This window comes from Corythoichthys intestinalis, chromosome 20, assembly GCF_030265065.1.
Source record: "Corythoichthys intestinalis isolate RoL2023-P3 chromosome 20, ASM3026506v1, whole genome shotgun sequence".
Classification (NCBI taxonomy): Eukaryota; Metazoa; Chordata; class Actinopteri; order Syngnathiformes; family Syngnathidae; genus Corythoichthys; species Corythoichthys intestinalis.
This window is the reverse complement of record NC_080414.1, coordinates 10,517,109-10,532,550: the sequence shown is the minus strand read 5'-3', so window position 1 is coordinate 10,532,550 and position 15,442 is coordinate 10,517,109. Positions and strand designations below refer to the sequence as shown.

General features: G+C 40.7%; 1 protein-coding gene across 8 annotated transcripts in view; it reads left to right on the top strand.

Annotated features, from left to right (window-relative positions):
• The window catches only part of LOC130908901 (cadherin-18), a 425,189-nt gene that overhangs the window by 264,431 nt on the left and 145,316 nt on the right, over window positions 1–15,442 (top strand). For 7 of the 8 annotated variants that reach the window (XM_057824823.1, XM_057824822.1, XM_057824821.1 and 4 more), the window contains one exon: window positions 3,981–4,466. In XM_057824823.1, the coding sequence (XP_057680806.1) occupies window positions 4,224–4,466 (243 nt within the window). In that variant the 5' untranslated portion in view covers window positions 3,981–4,223. Of the gene's footprint in view, window positions 1–3,980; window positions 4,467–8,891; window positions 9,308–15,442 lie in introns of those variants that run through there. The other variant, XM_057824824.1, reaches the window with a different exon arrangement.

Below are 15,442 nucleotides of genomic sequence, written 5' to 3'. Positions count from 1 at the left end.
TCGCAAGCATTAGCAGATCGTTCAAACCACTGCACAACTGGATTTAAGTGTCTGATCGCGAGTGGAAACACACAACAACAACAACACAAAAGATGACACATACAGGCGTTGCCTCTAGATAGTTTACAAACATGAACAAAGACCGTAGGCTCGTAGCAGTGTTTCCCTCTCTCACTAACTCGCTCACTCACTTGGATGCTTCGTCGCCGCAGTTCTTCGCGTGTAAGCGCACTCTTCTTCACGTGAGCGCGTTCTTCTTCGCGTGAGGAAGCGCAAGGGCGCCCCCACAAGAGCGTGGAAGCACCATACAAACTAAAAGGCATGCATTTCAATTAGGGCTGTCAAAATTATCGCGTTAACGAGCGGTAATTAATTTTTTAATTAATCCCGTTAAAATATTTGACGCAATTAACGCACAAATGCCCCACTCAAACAGATTAAAATGAAAGCACAGTGAAAGGTGTACTTGTTTTCGGAGTTTTGCCGCCCTCTGCTGGCGCTTGGGTGTGACTGATTTTATAGGCTTCAGCACCCATGAGCATTTTGTAAGTAATTATTGACATCAACAATGGCGGGCTACTAGTTTATTTTTTGATTGAAAATTTTACAAATTTTATTAAAACGAAAACATGAAGAGGGGTTTTAATATAAAATTTCTACAACTTGTACTAACATTCATCTTTTAAGAACTACAAGTCTTTCTATCCATGGATCGCTTTAACAGAATGTTAATAATGGTAATGCCATCTTGTTGATTTATTGTTATAATAAAGAAATACAGTACTTATGTACCGTGTGTTGAATGTACAGTATATATCCATCTTGTGTCTTATCTTTCCATTCCAACAATAATTTACAGAAAAATATGGCATATTTTATAGATGGTTTGAATTGCGATTAATTACGATTAATTAATTTTTAAGCTGTAATTAACTTGATAAAAAAAATTTATCGTTTGACACCCCTAATTTCAATATAATGGTAAATAATACACTTTAACTGTTAAAGTGTAATGTCCCCAAACTACGGCCCGCGGTCGGACACGGCCCACCTCCACATTTGGTCCGGCACCCTGAACAAATTTTTTTTTTCCAATAGTGTTATTTAATTCGTAGCTTTTTTCTGTGAAGAACCCAGTGAGAGTTATTTTGTTATCTATTTAATTAATAGTGTATATATTATATTATATTGTATTATTATTTTTATTTTATTTACTTTTGTTCCATGAAGAATCCAGAAAGGGTTATTTGATTGTGGCTTTCTGAAAAACAATAAATTTTTACATGTAGGCAGTCCTGCAAATCGTCACACCTTTCTGTTACAAACGACCCTGGCCCATCAGAGAAGGTAAAAGTTATGTGGTTTAAGGACCCCTGCTTAACACATATTGCCAAAGGCAGAGCAATGACCTATATGCTATTATATACCAATATTTTTTATTTCTATTAGAAAAATGTTTCAGTAAAATGTTACACATTCTTGTGTATTTGCCACTTATTGCCACAGTTAACTATGAGGCTTTGGGCCTCTTTTGACCTCGTGAGCTTGTAAGGTTGTGACTTCTGATTAAACAAACTTGATGCCAATCAAAACGTCTGTCCTTCTTTTTCCCCAAATTAGAATCGATAAGATAATTGATAAAGAATCGAATCGTTAAGCAATATCGATAATGGAATCGGAATCGTAAAAAACGTTTCAATTCCCATCCCTAATTATGTCACTAACTCCATTTATGTCAACCTCGGATCTTTACGTCCATTCAAAAGTGAGATAATTTGCCAAAATACACAAAATGACATTTGTCATTAGCATTCATTAATGCTCATAGCGGTGTCATGACATAATTATGATGGTCTTATGACAGGCTAATGGCAACACTGTCAAATAAAATGTTACCAAATACCACGAGTAGCAGTTAATCAAACAACTGGAACTGGAACTGAAGAAATAATTTGCACAGATCATACATTTTGATTGTGCTATACATCTGCAGCGCTGCAATGCATGTTAGGAGGCATGTTGGACGACAACAGTGTTGACAGCAGGTGGCAGCAGCGGTTGACTGTCTCCCCCAAGGGAGCGGTGATGGCCAAATGAAGCTTCTTGAAGCAATGAAGCTTTGCTGCCAATTGGTTCAAAGCTTCAGTCTTATGATGCCGCTCTCAAATATAGTGTTACTGGTTAATATCTGGTGTGAATATCGCATGATACAGTGAGGACAGCTGCGGCTTACATTCCAGTGCGCCTTATCTATGAACAAATGCCGTTTTCGAGTCAAATTTTGTGGGTGGCGGCTTAAAGGGGTGTGGGTGTGCACATAAGCGGGTCGGCATCGCAGTAATTCACGGTCACGTTGCAGATAGCCTTCTAGTTTGTGTTTCGCCGCTTCGCAAGAGCCGCTGACAGGTGACAAGTGTTGCTTTTAATGTCTGGCAGCGAATCAGCGAGCGCGCAGGCCACGCAGTGAATCATGGGAAATGTAGTCTCGGGACAACACTGAAGTGGTGCTTTGTAATCTGTTCGCTTGTGTGAAAAAACTGCATTTCCTCACGCCATTAGACGCCACTTTGTTTTCTTATTGTTGCCACAATAAAGTGGAGAAAGCCATCGGCGACTGTGATATAGTGGATATTATTTAGTTGTAATACGGGAGTTCACCAGTAGAGTGTACGCATGTCATTTAGATGTGTTATTGTTTGTGCCTTACTCCTTGACTAAAAGAGAGAAAAGTTGTTGTTCAGAGTCACTTGGCAAGACGTTGAGTAAAGTTGTAAAAGCCAATAAAGGTGTCGTGTGGGTCACTCGGTCAAGATATAACAACGACTCATCTCCTTCTTTCCCCCCAACTTTTTTATAATATTATTTTATATGCACGAGAGCTGCCGGATCTGCCAAAATGAACATGAAATCTGATTACTATTTTTTTTAACAATGTCATCAGATAGACAAAAACATAAAATTATGTGCAAATGCCTGCATCTTCAAATCATGAAAATAATAACAGCCTATATCTTACCAATGTTGTAATCTCGATGGGTCTTGTATCCATTCCATGTCAGGAAGTCTAGGCACATTGTTTGCATCCTGATTAGCGTCTGGCTAATAACATAAAATTCCAATCTCCTCTTCTTCCTCCAACTCTTCAAAAACTTGGATCTCCTCCCTTGTGCTTGATCTATCGCTTATATCGCTGTTTGAATCATTGTTTGAAGGGCTTTGTATGGTAGCTGTATGTATGGAGGTGCCATCGCGTTCCCGGTGTGACGTATCACTTCAGGGTTTGTCCCCTTTCAGGCTCGAACTTCGGAAACGCGATTATTTTGTCAAATATACAACATATAAATTATTTTTTCATGCTTTATTTGTTGGACAATGTTTAATTACTTTACTTGTGACCCTATTTGGCATGTGAAGAAATTACTTCACATTACTGCTTTAAATCAACAGGAAGTCAACATAAATACCCCCAAAACAACCGGAAGAGGCCCAAAATGCCCCAAAATTAATAGAAGATTTCGGAGATGCCCGAAATTAACAGTAAGTGACCCTATATCAGTCGTTAGTGACTTGGAAATGCTCCGGAATCAACAGGAACTGACCCGATATCAACAGGAAGTGACCTAGAAATCCCCTAAAATCAACTAGAAGTGACCTGATATCAACTGGAAGTGACCTGGAAATGCTCTACAAGCAGCAAAAAGTGACCTACAGGAGATAATCAAACATTCCCACACAGTTTCTCCAGAAAGTGCATTCATGATTAATGAAAAACAGAATGTAATTACTAAAAATAGTCCCTTGCCCTATTTAATTTCAAACCTGTTACGGCTTGAACACTTTTTAAGTTTAAACTGAAAATAGACTTTCGAGAAGGGATGGTTTCATTTGAAGGTTTTGATCTTCCTTTCAAATGAGCTATTCTTTTGTAATTAGTGTATGAATGATGCTAATCCCTCATTTGTTGTGTTCTCTCCCTTTAGGATATCCGTAATGTCATCTGGGATTAACCTCCTCCGCGACTAGAATCGTCGACTTCGGCGGCTCATCGGGGGAATTCCATAATGTAAAAAAGTACCTCGGCTCTTTGGACCATGACCTCTCCTGGATTTACTGGGACCGCTCTTCTCCTGGTTGGGATTTAAAAGTTTTGCCTTGGGAGAGGTCGGCAGCGGTGGCGGCTGCGAGGAAATTACAGTCTCGGAGCGCTGGGATAATCTTACGAGATGAGGATACCCGGCACCGGCGGGCTCTGCCCCGTCCTCTTATGCCTCTGCTTCATCCAGAGGGTCCACGGGGCGAGCCACCACCCGCCCGCCAGGGTGCTGGCCCGCAACCCCAGCAGGAACCAGAGCAAGCTGGCCAACGGGGAGACGGAGGTGCACCACAGGCCCAAACGGGGATGGATCTGGAACCAATTCTTTGTTTTAGAAGAACACATGGGGACAGAGGAGCAGTACGTGGGAAAGGTAAGAACAAGGGCTGGATGGACCCAATGTGGTTGAGAAGTCTTATCGGGCACTCCGGTGGCTGCCATTGTATTGCTACTAGGGGTCGGAACCTATTTGTACGAGGCGACACAGCACACACGACCAAACAATGCTACAATGCATGCTAACTACACATACAATGAGAAAATGTCACACATTGTGAATTTACGACGAAAATTATGGCAAATTTTTATCAAAATTTCTTCTCGTTAGACGAAAACTGGCATCCAGGTTGTGATGTTTTTGTCTCCCAAGACCTGTTTTTAGCTCGTCATCGTCACGCCATTGTCATGAAAAAACCGTCATCGTTGACGAAAACACTGGATGATTGTCAGAAACAGTGTTGGGAATAACGTCGTTATAAATAACACCGTTACATAACGGCGTTATTTTTTCCAGTAATGGGGTAATCTAACTATTTTTTCCGCCGTTACCGTTACTGACGGTCAAAAGCGGTGCGTTATTTACTTTGAATAAATTGAAGAAACTACCAGCTGTAGCGAGACTACTCTGCTCTGTTTATTTGTCATCCAAGGGACCGTTTACATGGTGACTCTCCGAGAATACGAAAAATTTCAAATTTGCATTTGCATTGGCGTCTCGATTTGAACAATGTCGCAATTCCGCATGACAATGATGTAGTATTCATTCATGCCAGGCCCTAGGGGGCAGTGCAGATTTACAAGGCGACAGAGAATGATGCTCTTTGACCCCCAGCAAGCTCCCTCCCTCAGCCCGGAAAAAAATATGTCCGCCCACTCGAAGCAATGGCATTTTTCTTTTGTTCAAAAAGGCACAAAAATTGGAACATTCAACATATTTAATTTAAAAATATTATTAAAACAGTAAATTAAAGCCGACATTCCGCCATATTTGCTGTTTTTAATGTTTAGCAGCACCGCTGCGCATGCCCAATGTGACGTGCACAAGTGCTGACGTTAACGGTGCGATATCGCGCCGTGGGAGCCTTTGATATGCAGCCCCTCTTAATCCCCGGCAATCAGATTCTTCCACTTTGGAGGCAGGATTCAGAATTTTTCGTCTTCGCGGACATCATATGCACGCGAGGCGAGTCCGCTACTCAGTCATTGCGTCTTTGTGTCGCAGAGTCGCCATGTAAACTACCCCCAAGACTTGGGGTGCTTTCAGGTTCATGGCAATGAAAATGGTAAACACACATAGCCTACCTTTGCAAGAACGATGGAGTTGCCATTTGATACGGTCATAATGTGTAGGTCCTGCACCCATCAAGGGCAAAACTGTTCGTAGCTTTGTGATTTCGGAATCGCTGATGAGTTTAGTAACATACACCAAACAATATATACAGCAGAATGTCCATTTCGCGTAATTGTGGAAGCCCGTTGACATCTTTACCCCATTTGTCTTGGCTTGCTCGTAAAGGTCAACATTGTTCACATCCTTAAGTTTGATTACATATCTGTTCTTCGATAATGAGTTTGTCTCTTTATCGAACTGGCAAGTTAAAGTTTAATGTCCCGCGAGCCAGACCTGCTTCCAATATGGCTGCATTGTTGTCAAATCTCACGTGATCCCCCATTCTGTGACGTAAACGCTCGATCCTAATTGCGCACGTACTTCAGAGGCGGTGTTTTCACACACAAACCGGAACAGCGCGTGCAGCAAACACACACACGCAAAACCGATGCAGAGGGATATGATGGCAGAGCATTCAGAGGAAAATTTGTCCTTTACGAGGTGGAGATATAAACACTATTTCAAGTTGGTCAAAATTAAAGGAAAGAACGTGCATGTAAAGTGTAATTTATGTCCCGGGGCAAAGCTTTTGTCGACATCTGTGGTAAGTAGCGCTGCAACAATTAATCGATTAACTCGAGTATTCGATTAGAAAAAAAATATTCGAATGAAATTTTGTTGCTTCGAATATTCGTTTAATTAAAGTGGCGTTGTAATGATTTACTTTGAAAGTGTGTGCATTTCATTTTATATATTAAGGTGGATGCAATGCCCTCTGGTTGTCTCATTTCACATGGCTGAATCCAACTGCTCCCTGTTAAGACCAACGTTTTTGTTTGAGCTCATGTTTTTTAATGCATTCGGAAATTAGTTCATAGATATATTTAGCCTTTTTTCGTGGGTATATGTGTCTGAAACAGTTGTTAAGAGCATGGTTAAAAAAAAAAAAAAATCGGAAAAAAAAACGTTAGCATTTTATACCATTTAAGCTAGCGGACTTTTAGCCAAGTTAGCCAACTGTTCTTTTGTTTACATAGATCCTCATTTATTCATTTTTTTTTTTATACGGTTTGAGGCTCAGCTCGGGTATTTTGATTTTTCATGTTCCTTATCCGATTACTCCATTATTCGAACTAACTAGTTCATCGATTAATCGACTACTAAAATAATCGATAGCTGCAGCCTTAGTGGTAAGCAATTCAAATCTGTTTTTTTTTTTTGTTGCACTTTAAGTGTAGGATAAATCTGTTGCTGGTGAGGTGCAATAAATATTACAAGGTTCTATAACACAACTACCTGTCTGTTCTTCTCTATTTAACTGACTCGAATACTGCTCAGAAAATTTCAAATTCTTTGACATACAACAACTTCTTTTTAAAGTAACGGAAATAATTACATTCCCTGGTAACTAGTTACTTTTACAATAGAGTAATTCAGTTACTAACTCACTTTTTAGAAGAAGTAGTGAGTTACCATAACTAATTACTTTTTTAAAGTAACGTGCCCAACACTGGTCAGAAATCAGTTTATTGTAATGGACAATGTTTCTTAATCATTTCAAAAGTCCACTCGCATATTTCCTACACAGATCAGCAGCTCCAGATAATATTCAGTCCCTCGCTAGACAGTGTTTCCAAATATTTTTGTGTCCAAAAGATTTCAGTTTCGCTGACAGCTCGCTTTCGGAGACGCGGCCCCCTGCTGGGCTCAGGTAAACCGCAATGTCAGCGTTCCCTCTTCTGTGATGTGGAAATCGGGCTATGCTTAGCTGTTTGTTGTGCCGTCATTAGGACGATTGTCGGAATACAGACCGCCATGTTTTATTCCGTGTGATTAACTACGACGACGCCACTCCACGCGGCAGAGTAGCCCTCCACGTGGAGCGTCCTTAAACCAAATGAGAAGAACTCTCTGCGGGATATGAAGCCAGATTTGATCTCTCGCTGGGAAATGAAGCGCGGCAGCGACTGGCTCCGTTGCGGGGAATGTCATTTAAAAGTTGTTCCCGGCAGAGCGAAAAAGACACTGGTGGGTGTTGTTCTCCACGCCATCGGTCGTGACTGGCGTCGGCTCCACCGCCAGCCACGGGGAGTCGGTTAAGTCCTCTTGCTTTTTGCAGATTGCCCGCCCTTATCTCCCCAAATGTGAAAATGTGTTTCTCCGCTGCACTGATCATTATTCGAGGCACTCAGGCGCAGGCTAATCCCTTCAACTGCGTTCCCGGAGCCAGAAAGACAGCATACTGACTGCACATATGTCTGTATTCCAGCTCGCTTTGGAAGAAAGAAAGGGCTTGGAAAAAGGCAACAACTGCAAATATCACTTTCCGCCTCAAAAGTCTGTTTATTGAATCAACGGATGCCGGGTGTCCTTGCCAGCCGGGGAAAGCCGGGAAGGAAGGTTGAAGCGTGTTTTTGCTAATGTTATGTGAAGCACCAGCACACCCAAAACGGATCAAATTAGCTATGCATCGGATAACTTTTGACTGCGTAATCTTTTGACCTTAAAACTACAAGAAAAGCGAATATTTGGTTGACCAGCAATGAGAATCAGTGATTCGCCTCAAAATGGAAGAATAAACCCAAAAACGGAACCCCTGATTGATCAAAGTTTACACCAAGACTTGGTGATGAAACCGACCAATCGGTTTACTCGTAGATTGATCAATGGAAAGATACGTGTGTATGACGTTTTTACTGACAATTTGGTGATCGAATAGACCTTTAACTCATTGGCTGCTATTGACAGTTCTAGACATGAAAGAGGGAAGGCAGGACAGACTAGGTTAGGGCAGGGCAAGTGCGACATATTGGAGGCCGTTAAATGCATTTATCACGAATAGACGCCCAATTAAACCAAATGAACGCTAATCTTCTGCCATCCCCCCTCTTCAAGTTGATTGGGTGTCTACTCTTGATCAGTGTTGTTAATCTTACTGAAAAAAAGGAATTAATTATAGTTACAAAGTACTTCTCCCAAAAAGTAATTGCGTTACTAACTCAATTACCTGAATGTAAGAGTAATCAGTTACTTGGCAAAGTAATTGGTGATAATTACTTTTTTTTTTCCCTCAAAAAAAAAAAAAAAAAAAAACATTGGCCACACTATGTGAAGTTTTTTGTGGAGATTTTTGGTACAATTGGCCCGAGCCCAATTCTTTACCCTAATTTGCCCTTTACCCTGAATCAACTGTTAAAAGTTGTTAAAATTGCTCCCATTATTGCATTAGTTCCCTTCTCTCTACTTTCGACATATGAAAGTTTTAAAACTGTTTCATCATTTAAAGATAGATTCAAGTCAAGATTTTGCCGATTTAGAAGTATTTTAGATAAAAAGTTACTTAGGTTCGCGAGGAAGGTTCTCTACAACAGAGCCGTCCTAAAAAGCCTACTGCTTTAAGATGGCGGCTGTCATTTTGCATCTAGTTATATCTATATACAGTATATGGGATATCTACCATGTCTACCATATCTACCATAACATGCGGGCGTAGTTTGTCCGGCTATCGACTACAACATGTATTATTGGAGCTACCTAGCATCGCGTTTGCTCGGCGTCACAACTTTCTTGCCTCCTCCCCGCTCCTGCTCTGCTCTGTCATCTCGGTGAGTCCGTCTCCCTCAGACTTTTCGACCAATATAGTAACGCATAGTAACGCATGCCTTTCCGTCCTCAGTAACGGTAACGGCGTTGCCAAGATGAGAAAAGTAATTAATTAGATTACCCACTACTGAAAAAAATAACGCCGTTAGTAACGCCGTTATATTGTAACACCGTTATTAACAACACTGCGCTTGATGAACTCAATTTAACCCCTTCAGACCTGCATTTTTTTTCTGCTGGGAAAAAAAAAATTGCGCTGATTTTTACTTGAATACCAGAACAAAGTGCAATTTTTTGGTGGGGGTATTCCATGTAATATTGGTTATTTTTATTGTTAATTTTAATGTGTTTTTCATGAGAAACGACCACTTTTTGATGTTGCGTTTGGTCAGCCATTTTCAAAGGGCCAAAAATAGCAAAGAGAGCATGCCAAATCTCACGATTTGATTTTGATGGGTAAAGTTTCATCCAATCATCTCCCAGAAATGGCAATAGCAACTAAACTCTGTGTATTTATTGGTTTAGAGATACGAACACGTCATATCCTTCAGCAGCATACTGAACAACTCTGACCTTTTAGTAAGGGAATTCCCAAAAATCGATTATTTGATGCATCGCGATTCGACACGTGAAGATTCGATTACGATTGATAAAGGTTAAAAAACGCTGATTTTCCCTAATAACTTTATGACAGCCACTGATAGCGGAATGAAATTCAAGACACATTTGCTGCCCGGACACCTTTAACGGACACACGCACAACATTATGATGGATGCTGCCAGTTACTGAGATTTACTCCTTTTCCAAAAGACTGGAAAATTAAATTTGTGTATGAGACAGGCAGGGAGACAAGCAGTCGCGCTTCTGTGCGCGAAATATTTTTTAGAGCGAGAGGGGAAGAGAGATAGTTCGTTGTTCCTTGTCCTTCAGTTGTCCAGCTGTAGTTTCAAGTCATGTCAAATGAAAAATGTCCAGAGTGTGTTGCTATGACCCGTGTGCATCTATAAGAGGTGAGTACACGAACCCTCTTGAACTGTTTAGCCTTTATTGTTGTTATTTTAGAGATGTTAACAGTTAGCGCCGAGCGCTAAGCTAATTAGTTAATTCGCTAACGTGTATTTCATATGCAGAACGTTCAAAACCATGATTAAGTACAGCGCTTTCACTACAAACATGCGAAATAGTCCACAAATTTGTGACAACAAATTATATTGGTTGAAAGAAGTCTTATTTCTAAACACACTTTGTTTCCAAAAAATGTGGAACTAATTCCACCTGTGTAAATTTTATTGTATTGTTGAGAGAAATAAGTACTGCCTTTAAAATGGTCAGTTTTTTCCCTTTCTTGTAAAAAAAGAAAGAAAAAAAACAGTTTAAGGGCAGGTTTTTGTTGTATGGGGATGTTTCCATCGTTCCTGTTGAATCGTTAGGATATTTTAAATAAATAATCGACATAAAGTTTGGCTACTTTATTAATTAGTAATGTAAGATGCATTGATAATTGTGATAACCGTAATCATCGTCAGTACCGTGATCATCGTTTAATAATTGAATCGTAGCACCCTGAATCGTAATCGAATGGTGAGGTGCCTAAGATGGCACACCCCTACCTTTTAGCCAGATTGTCAGAATCACGCCAACCGAATTGCCGCAATTCCAACGACCCGGGCCGGCAGAACCCTGACAACCTGTGTTCACCTTAGTCTTAACCCATTGTACTGACTCCCTTTTAAAAACTAGAAAAAGGCTTCGAAACACAAATTGACAACTTACTCCAAGTTGGCAGCAATAATACAGCACAGAAAGACCCAGGCGACGAGGCAAACTGGATCCAGGGTCACCATATCACAAGTCAACAAAAGATTCCTGAGAAAAATGACAATGATTAGTTAAACATTGTCTTTTAAAGGCTCTGCTGAGGCGGGCTGTAGTCCGGAAGAAGGGTATGTTTGGGCTTTTATAGGGTTATTGTCTGTTGTCGATTGGACAGTAGAATTTGGGCGTTACTGTTGTCAGGGCAACGAGAGTTAAGGATTTTGCGTGCCTCAGCACCACGTGAGTGCTGAGTGTTCGCTTTTCGGTCGTGGGTTCCTTTGTATCAGATGTTCCTTGTGGCAAGACAAGATGTCCCGCCATTTGTTCTGGAGTGCCCGAAGAGCTGATTGCGGGATTTGGTGGTACAGACGTGGGCTTGTAGATGTCTTGCCTGTAACCTGCTTGTCAGCGTCAATTTTGTTCAGTCAGACGCATGAAGTGCGCGTTGGGCCTCCGTGGTCAGAAGGTGTCCTGTATCTGTTCTGTCCTTATCTGCCCGTTGTCTTGGCGCTGCAATTTCTAATTATTTCAAGTCCAACTGTTCATAATATCAGATATATTCTGCTTGTTTTTTGCAAACTATGATATAAATGTAGGGCTGTCAAACGATAAAAAAATTTAATCGAGTTAATTACAGCTCAAAAATTAATTAATCGTAATTTCAATTAATCACAATTCAAATCATCTATAATATATGCCATATTTTTCTGTAAATTATTGTTAGAATGGAAAGATAAGACACAAGATGGATAGATATATTCAACATGCGGTAAATAAGGACTGTATTTGTTTATTATAACAATAAATCAACAAGATGGCATTAACATTATTAACATTCTGTTAAAGCGATCCATGGATAGAAAGACTAGTAGTTCTTAAAAGATAAATGTTAGTACAAGTTATAGAAATTTTATATTAAAACCCCTCTTAATGTTTTCGTTTTAATAAAATTTGTAAATTTTTCAATCAAAAAATAAACTTGTAGCCCGCCATTGTTGATGTCAGTAATTAATTACACAATGCTCATGATTGCAAAAGCCTATAAAATCAGTCGCACCCAAGCGCCAGCAGAGGGCAGCAAAACTCCACAAAACACAATTAAAAAGTGTCCATTTCACTGTACTGTCATTTAAATCTGTCTGAGCGGGGCATGTGCGTTAATTGCGTCAAATATTTTAACGTGATTAATTTAAAAAATTAATTACGCCCGTTAACGCGATAATTTTGACAGCCCTAAATAAAGGCTATCTAATGTTTTTATTGGATGTGTTAGAGTAATACAAACGAACAGTAAATGCGAGAAAAGATACTATTCCCTTCAATACTTAGGTCTGAATGGGTTAATTTACAGCAGAAAGATGAAGACAGCTAGATGATTGGACGTGTATTGTTTATCAGAAAGTTTTAAAATTCTAGCCCTCCCTGTCTCAACAAATTGGACATCTATCGCCAACCATGGAATGCAGTTATTTTAGGACATTTATGGGTCACTTCCTATGCATTTTGGGACATATCCTGTTTATTTTAGTGCATTCCTGGGTCCCTTCCAGTTGATTTTGGGGTAACTTCCTGTTTTCAGTCACTTCCTGTTCATTTTAGGGCATTTCTCGGGTCACTACCTGTTGATTGTAGGCCAATTCGATTTTTGTGCATTTTGTATGTGCCATTGAAAATAATGGAGGCATTGGAAACATGGAGAGAATCTCACGTTCTTGCCAAAAACTGGCTGGTAACTTTGATGCACTTTGATTTTGCAATTCTTTTTTTCAATGTGTAAATGATGTGAATCGGGCAGAAACTGTAAGGAAATATAACATTTTCCAACTCACTTATTCCCGAGCTTTTGTTTGCATCGCAGTGATGTAAGGCTTCCAAGGTTTGTAATTGTGCAGTTACTGAGTCAGCAGTACACCGGCCACATTTTTTTTTAATGCGCTGTGAGCCTCGACAAGCTCGCTCTGTAACTCACTCTGCGGTCCGCCACCCGGTGACTCAGTCCAAACTGCGGTTCCCCAAAACACCTACATTTTGCAATCGCACCACTGAGAAGGCAAGGTTGCGTAAGTAAGGGAGTCTATAGACTCCATGTTAGCTGAGGTAAATTGGAGACAGACCGCGGCCTGTAATTTAGATTTCAACAAGTAATCTGATTTAAAAATAGACGGGCTGGAAATTCAGACATGGTTAAGATGATCATTGAGGGACTGACTAATTAATTGACTTTTCTGTCAGGAGGATTGATGGCACAGAAGTGCCGTTTTGATGACGGAATGGATTAACCTCAAGCTAATGTCACTAAAATCACATCTTGTTTTCTGCATTTTTACAGCATAAATGTTTGAAGTCGTTTTATGTTCAGGGCCTCGCGATGATAAAATGACGCACTTGCCGATATCGCCGATTCAATCGGGCGACCGCCGTGAGTTTGACATTCTAATGCGGGGGGCGCTTTGATGGAGTCGCTCTAGCAAAGCGATGGCATGTAACTCCCAAGGCGTGGATAGTGATAAGCGCGGATATGTCCGAGGATCTGACGCCGACGTAGTTGATAAACTGTCAACCGTCCTACATTTTGTGTGTGTGTGTGTGTGTGTGTGTGTACGACTGGTTGATTGTTAACGCGCTGTTGCTCTTTTCATCCTACTGCTGTGAATTTAAATGAATTTATCACGAGATCATCACTAGTATACGTCCAGTCCATTTGAACGAGGGGAGTTGTATCCGTTCATTCGCTGCTAACCCTCCTACTTCAAATGAATTAGACGTCTGTCGCCGTTAGTGGCAACCGATGAGTTCAGTCAAAGTCAACGCAACTCAATTTGATATAGTTCATATATACAGTGGGGAAAATAAGTATTTAGTCAACCACTAAGGCTACGGTCATACTACAGGTCTTAATGCACTAATCCGATTTTTTGTCATATCTGTTTTTTTGGCGTGCTCGTTCAGACTGCCTTTGTCAATTGAGACCATTCAAGTATTACGCAAGCGCACTAATTCGCAGTCCGACAAGCGCTGAGCAAGACGACCCGCATGCGCAGAAGCATCAAAACAAATGACCACACATGCTGGCTGTCATCTGTCATTCCAGGGATATCATATTTTGCTTTTTAAAAAGAGGACACAAATAACAGACATAAATAATCCCAGTTGAGGCTTATATTCAAAGTATATGGATCGATAGCATGCGCGCACTGTCCGTGCATGTCACACAAACATACGCGCAGTTTGCCCCGACTCTCGGCCGTGTAAGCAATGTTGAAATATTGCTTATATGGAGCAGACAGAAAACCGATCATTCTCAGGCTTATCCTCAACCCACTTTAATTTTTTTATGACTGTTGTCAAGTCCGACCCTTCCTAAAAAGCCATGTTCAAGGCAAGCTAGGCGCTAATAACGCACAGCTGCACCGCTACCGTGGCATCTCTCTCGCTTTTTGGTGACGTAATTGCTGCATGAATTCCGATTTGAAAGACTGAACAGTACAGACTGCCGCGACAGTCTGGAAAAATGTGGCCCAGATCGGATTTGAAATGGTCCTGGTCTATGCGACTTGTCACGGTCAGACCGTCAAGTTAATGCCTCACTCGAGTCGGAAAAACACGAAAAAATCGGATTTGTGCATTAAGACCTGTAGTATGAACGTAGCCTAATTGTGCAAGTTCTCCCACTTGAAAATATTAGCGAGGCCTGTAATTGTCAACATAGGTAAACCTCAACCATGAGAGATAGAATATGGAAGAAAAAAAAAAAACAGAAAATCACATTATTTGTTTTTTAAATAATTTATTTGCGAATAAATCATGGTGGAAAATAAGTATTTGGTCAATACCAAAAGTTCATCTCAATACTTTGTTATGTACCCTTTGCGATAACGGAGGCCAAACGTTTTCTGTAACTCTTCATAAGCTTTTCACACACTGTTGCTGGTATTTTGGCCTATTCCTCCATGCAGATCTCCTCTAGCGCAGTGATGTTTTGGGGCTGTCGTTGGGCAACACAGACTTTCAACTTCCTCCACAGATTTTTTCATGGAGTTGAGATCTGGAGACTGGCTAGGCCACTCCAACACCTTGAAATGCTTCTTACGAAGCCATTCCTTTGTTGCCCTGGCTGTGTGTTTGGGATCATTGTCATGCTGAAAGACCCAGCCACGTCTCATCTTCAATGCCCTTGCTGATGGAAGGAGATTTTCACTCAAAATCTCTCGATACATGGGCCCATTCATTCTTTCCTTTACACAGATCAGTCATCCTGGTCCCCTTGCAGAAAAAACAGTCCCAAAGCATGATGTTTCCACCCCCATGCTTCACAATGGGT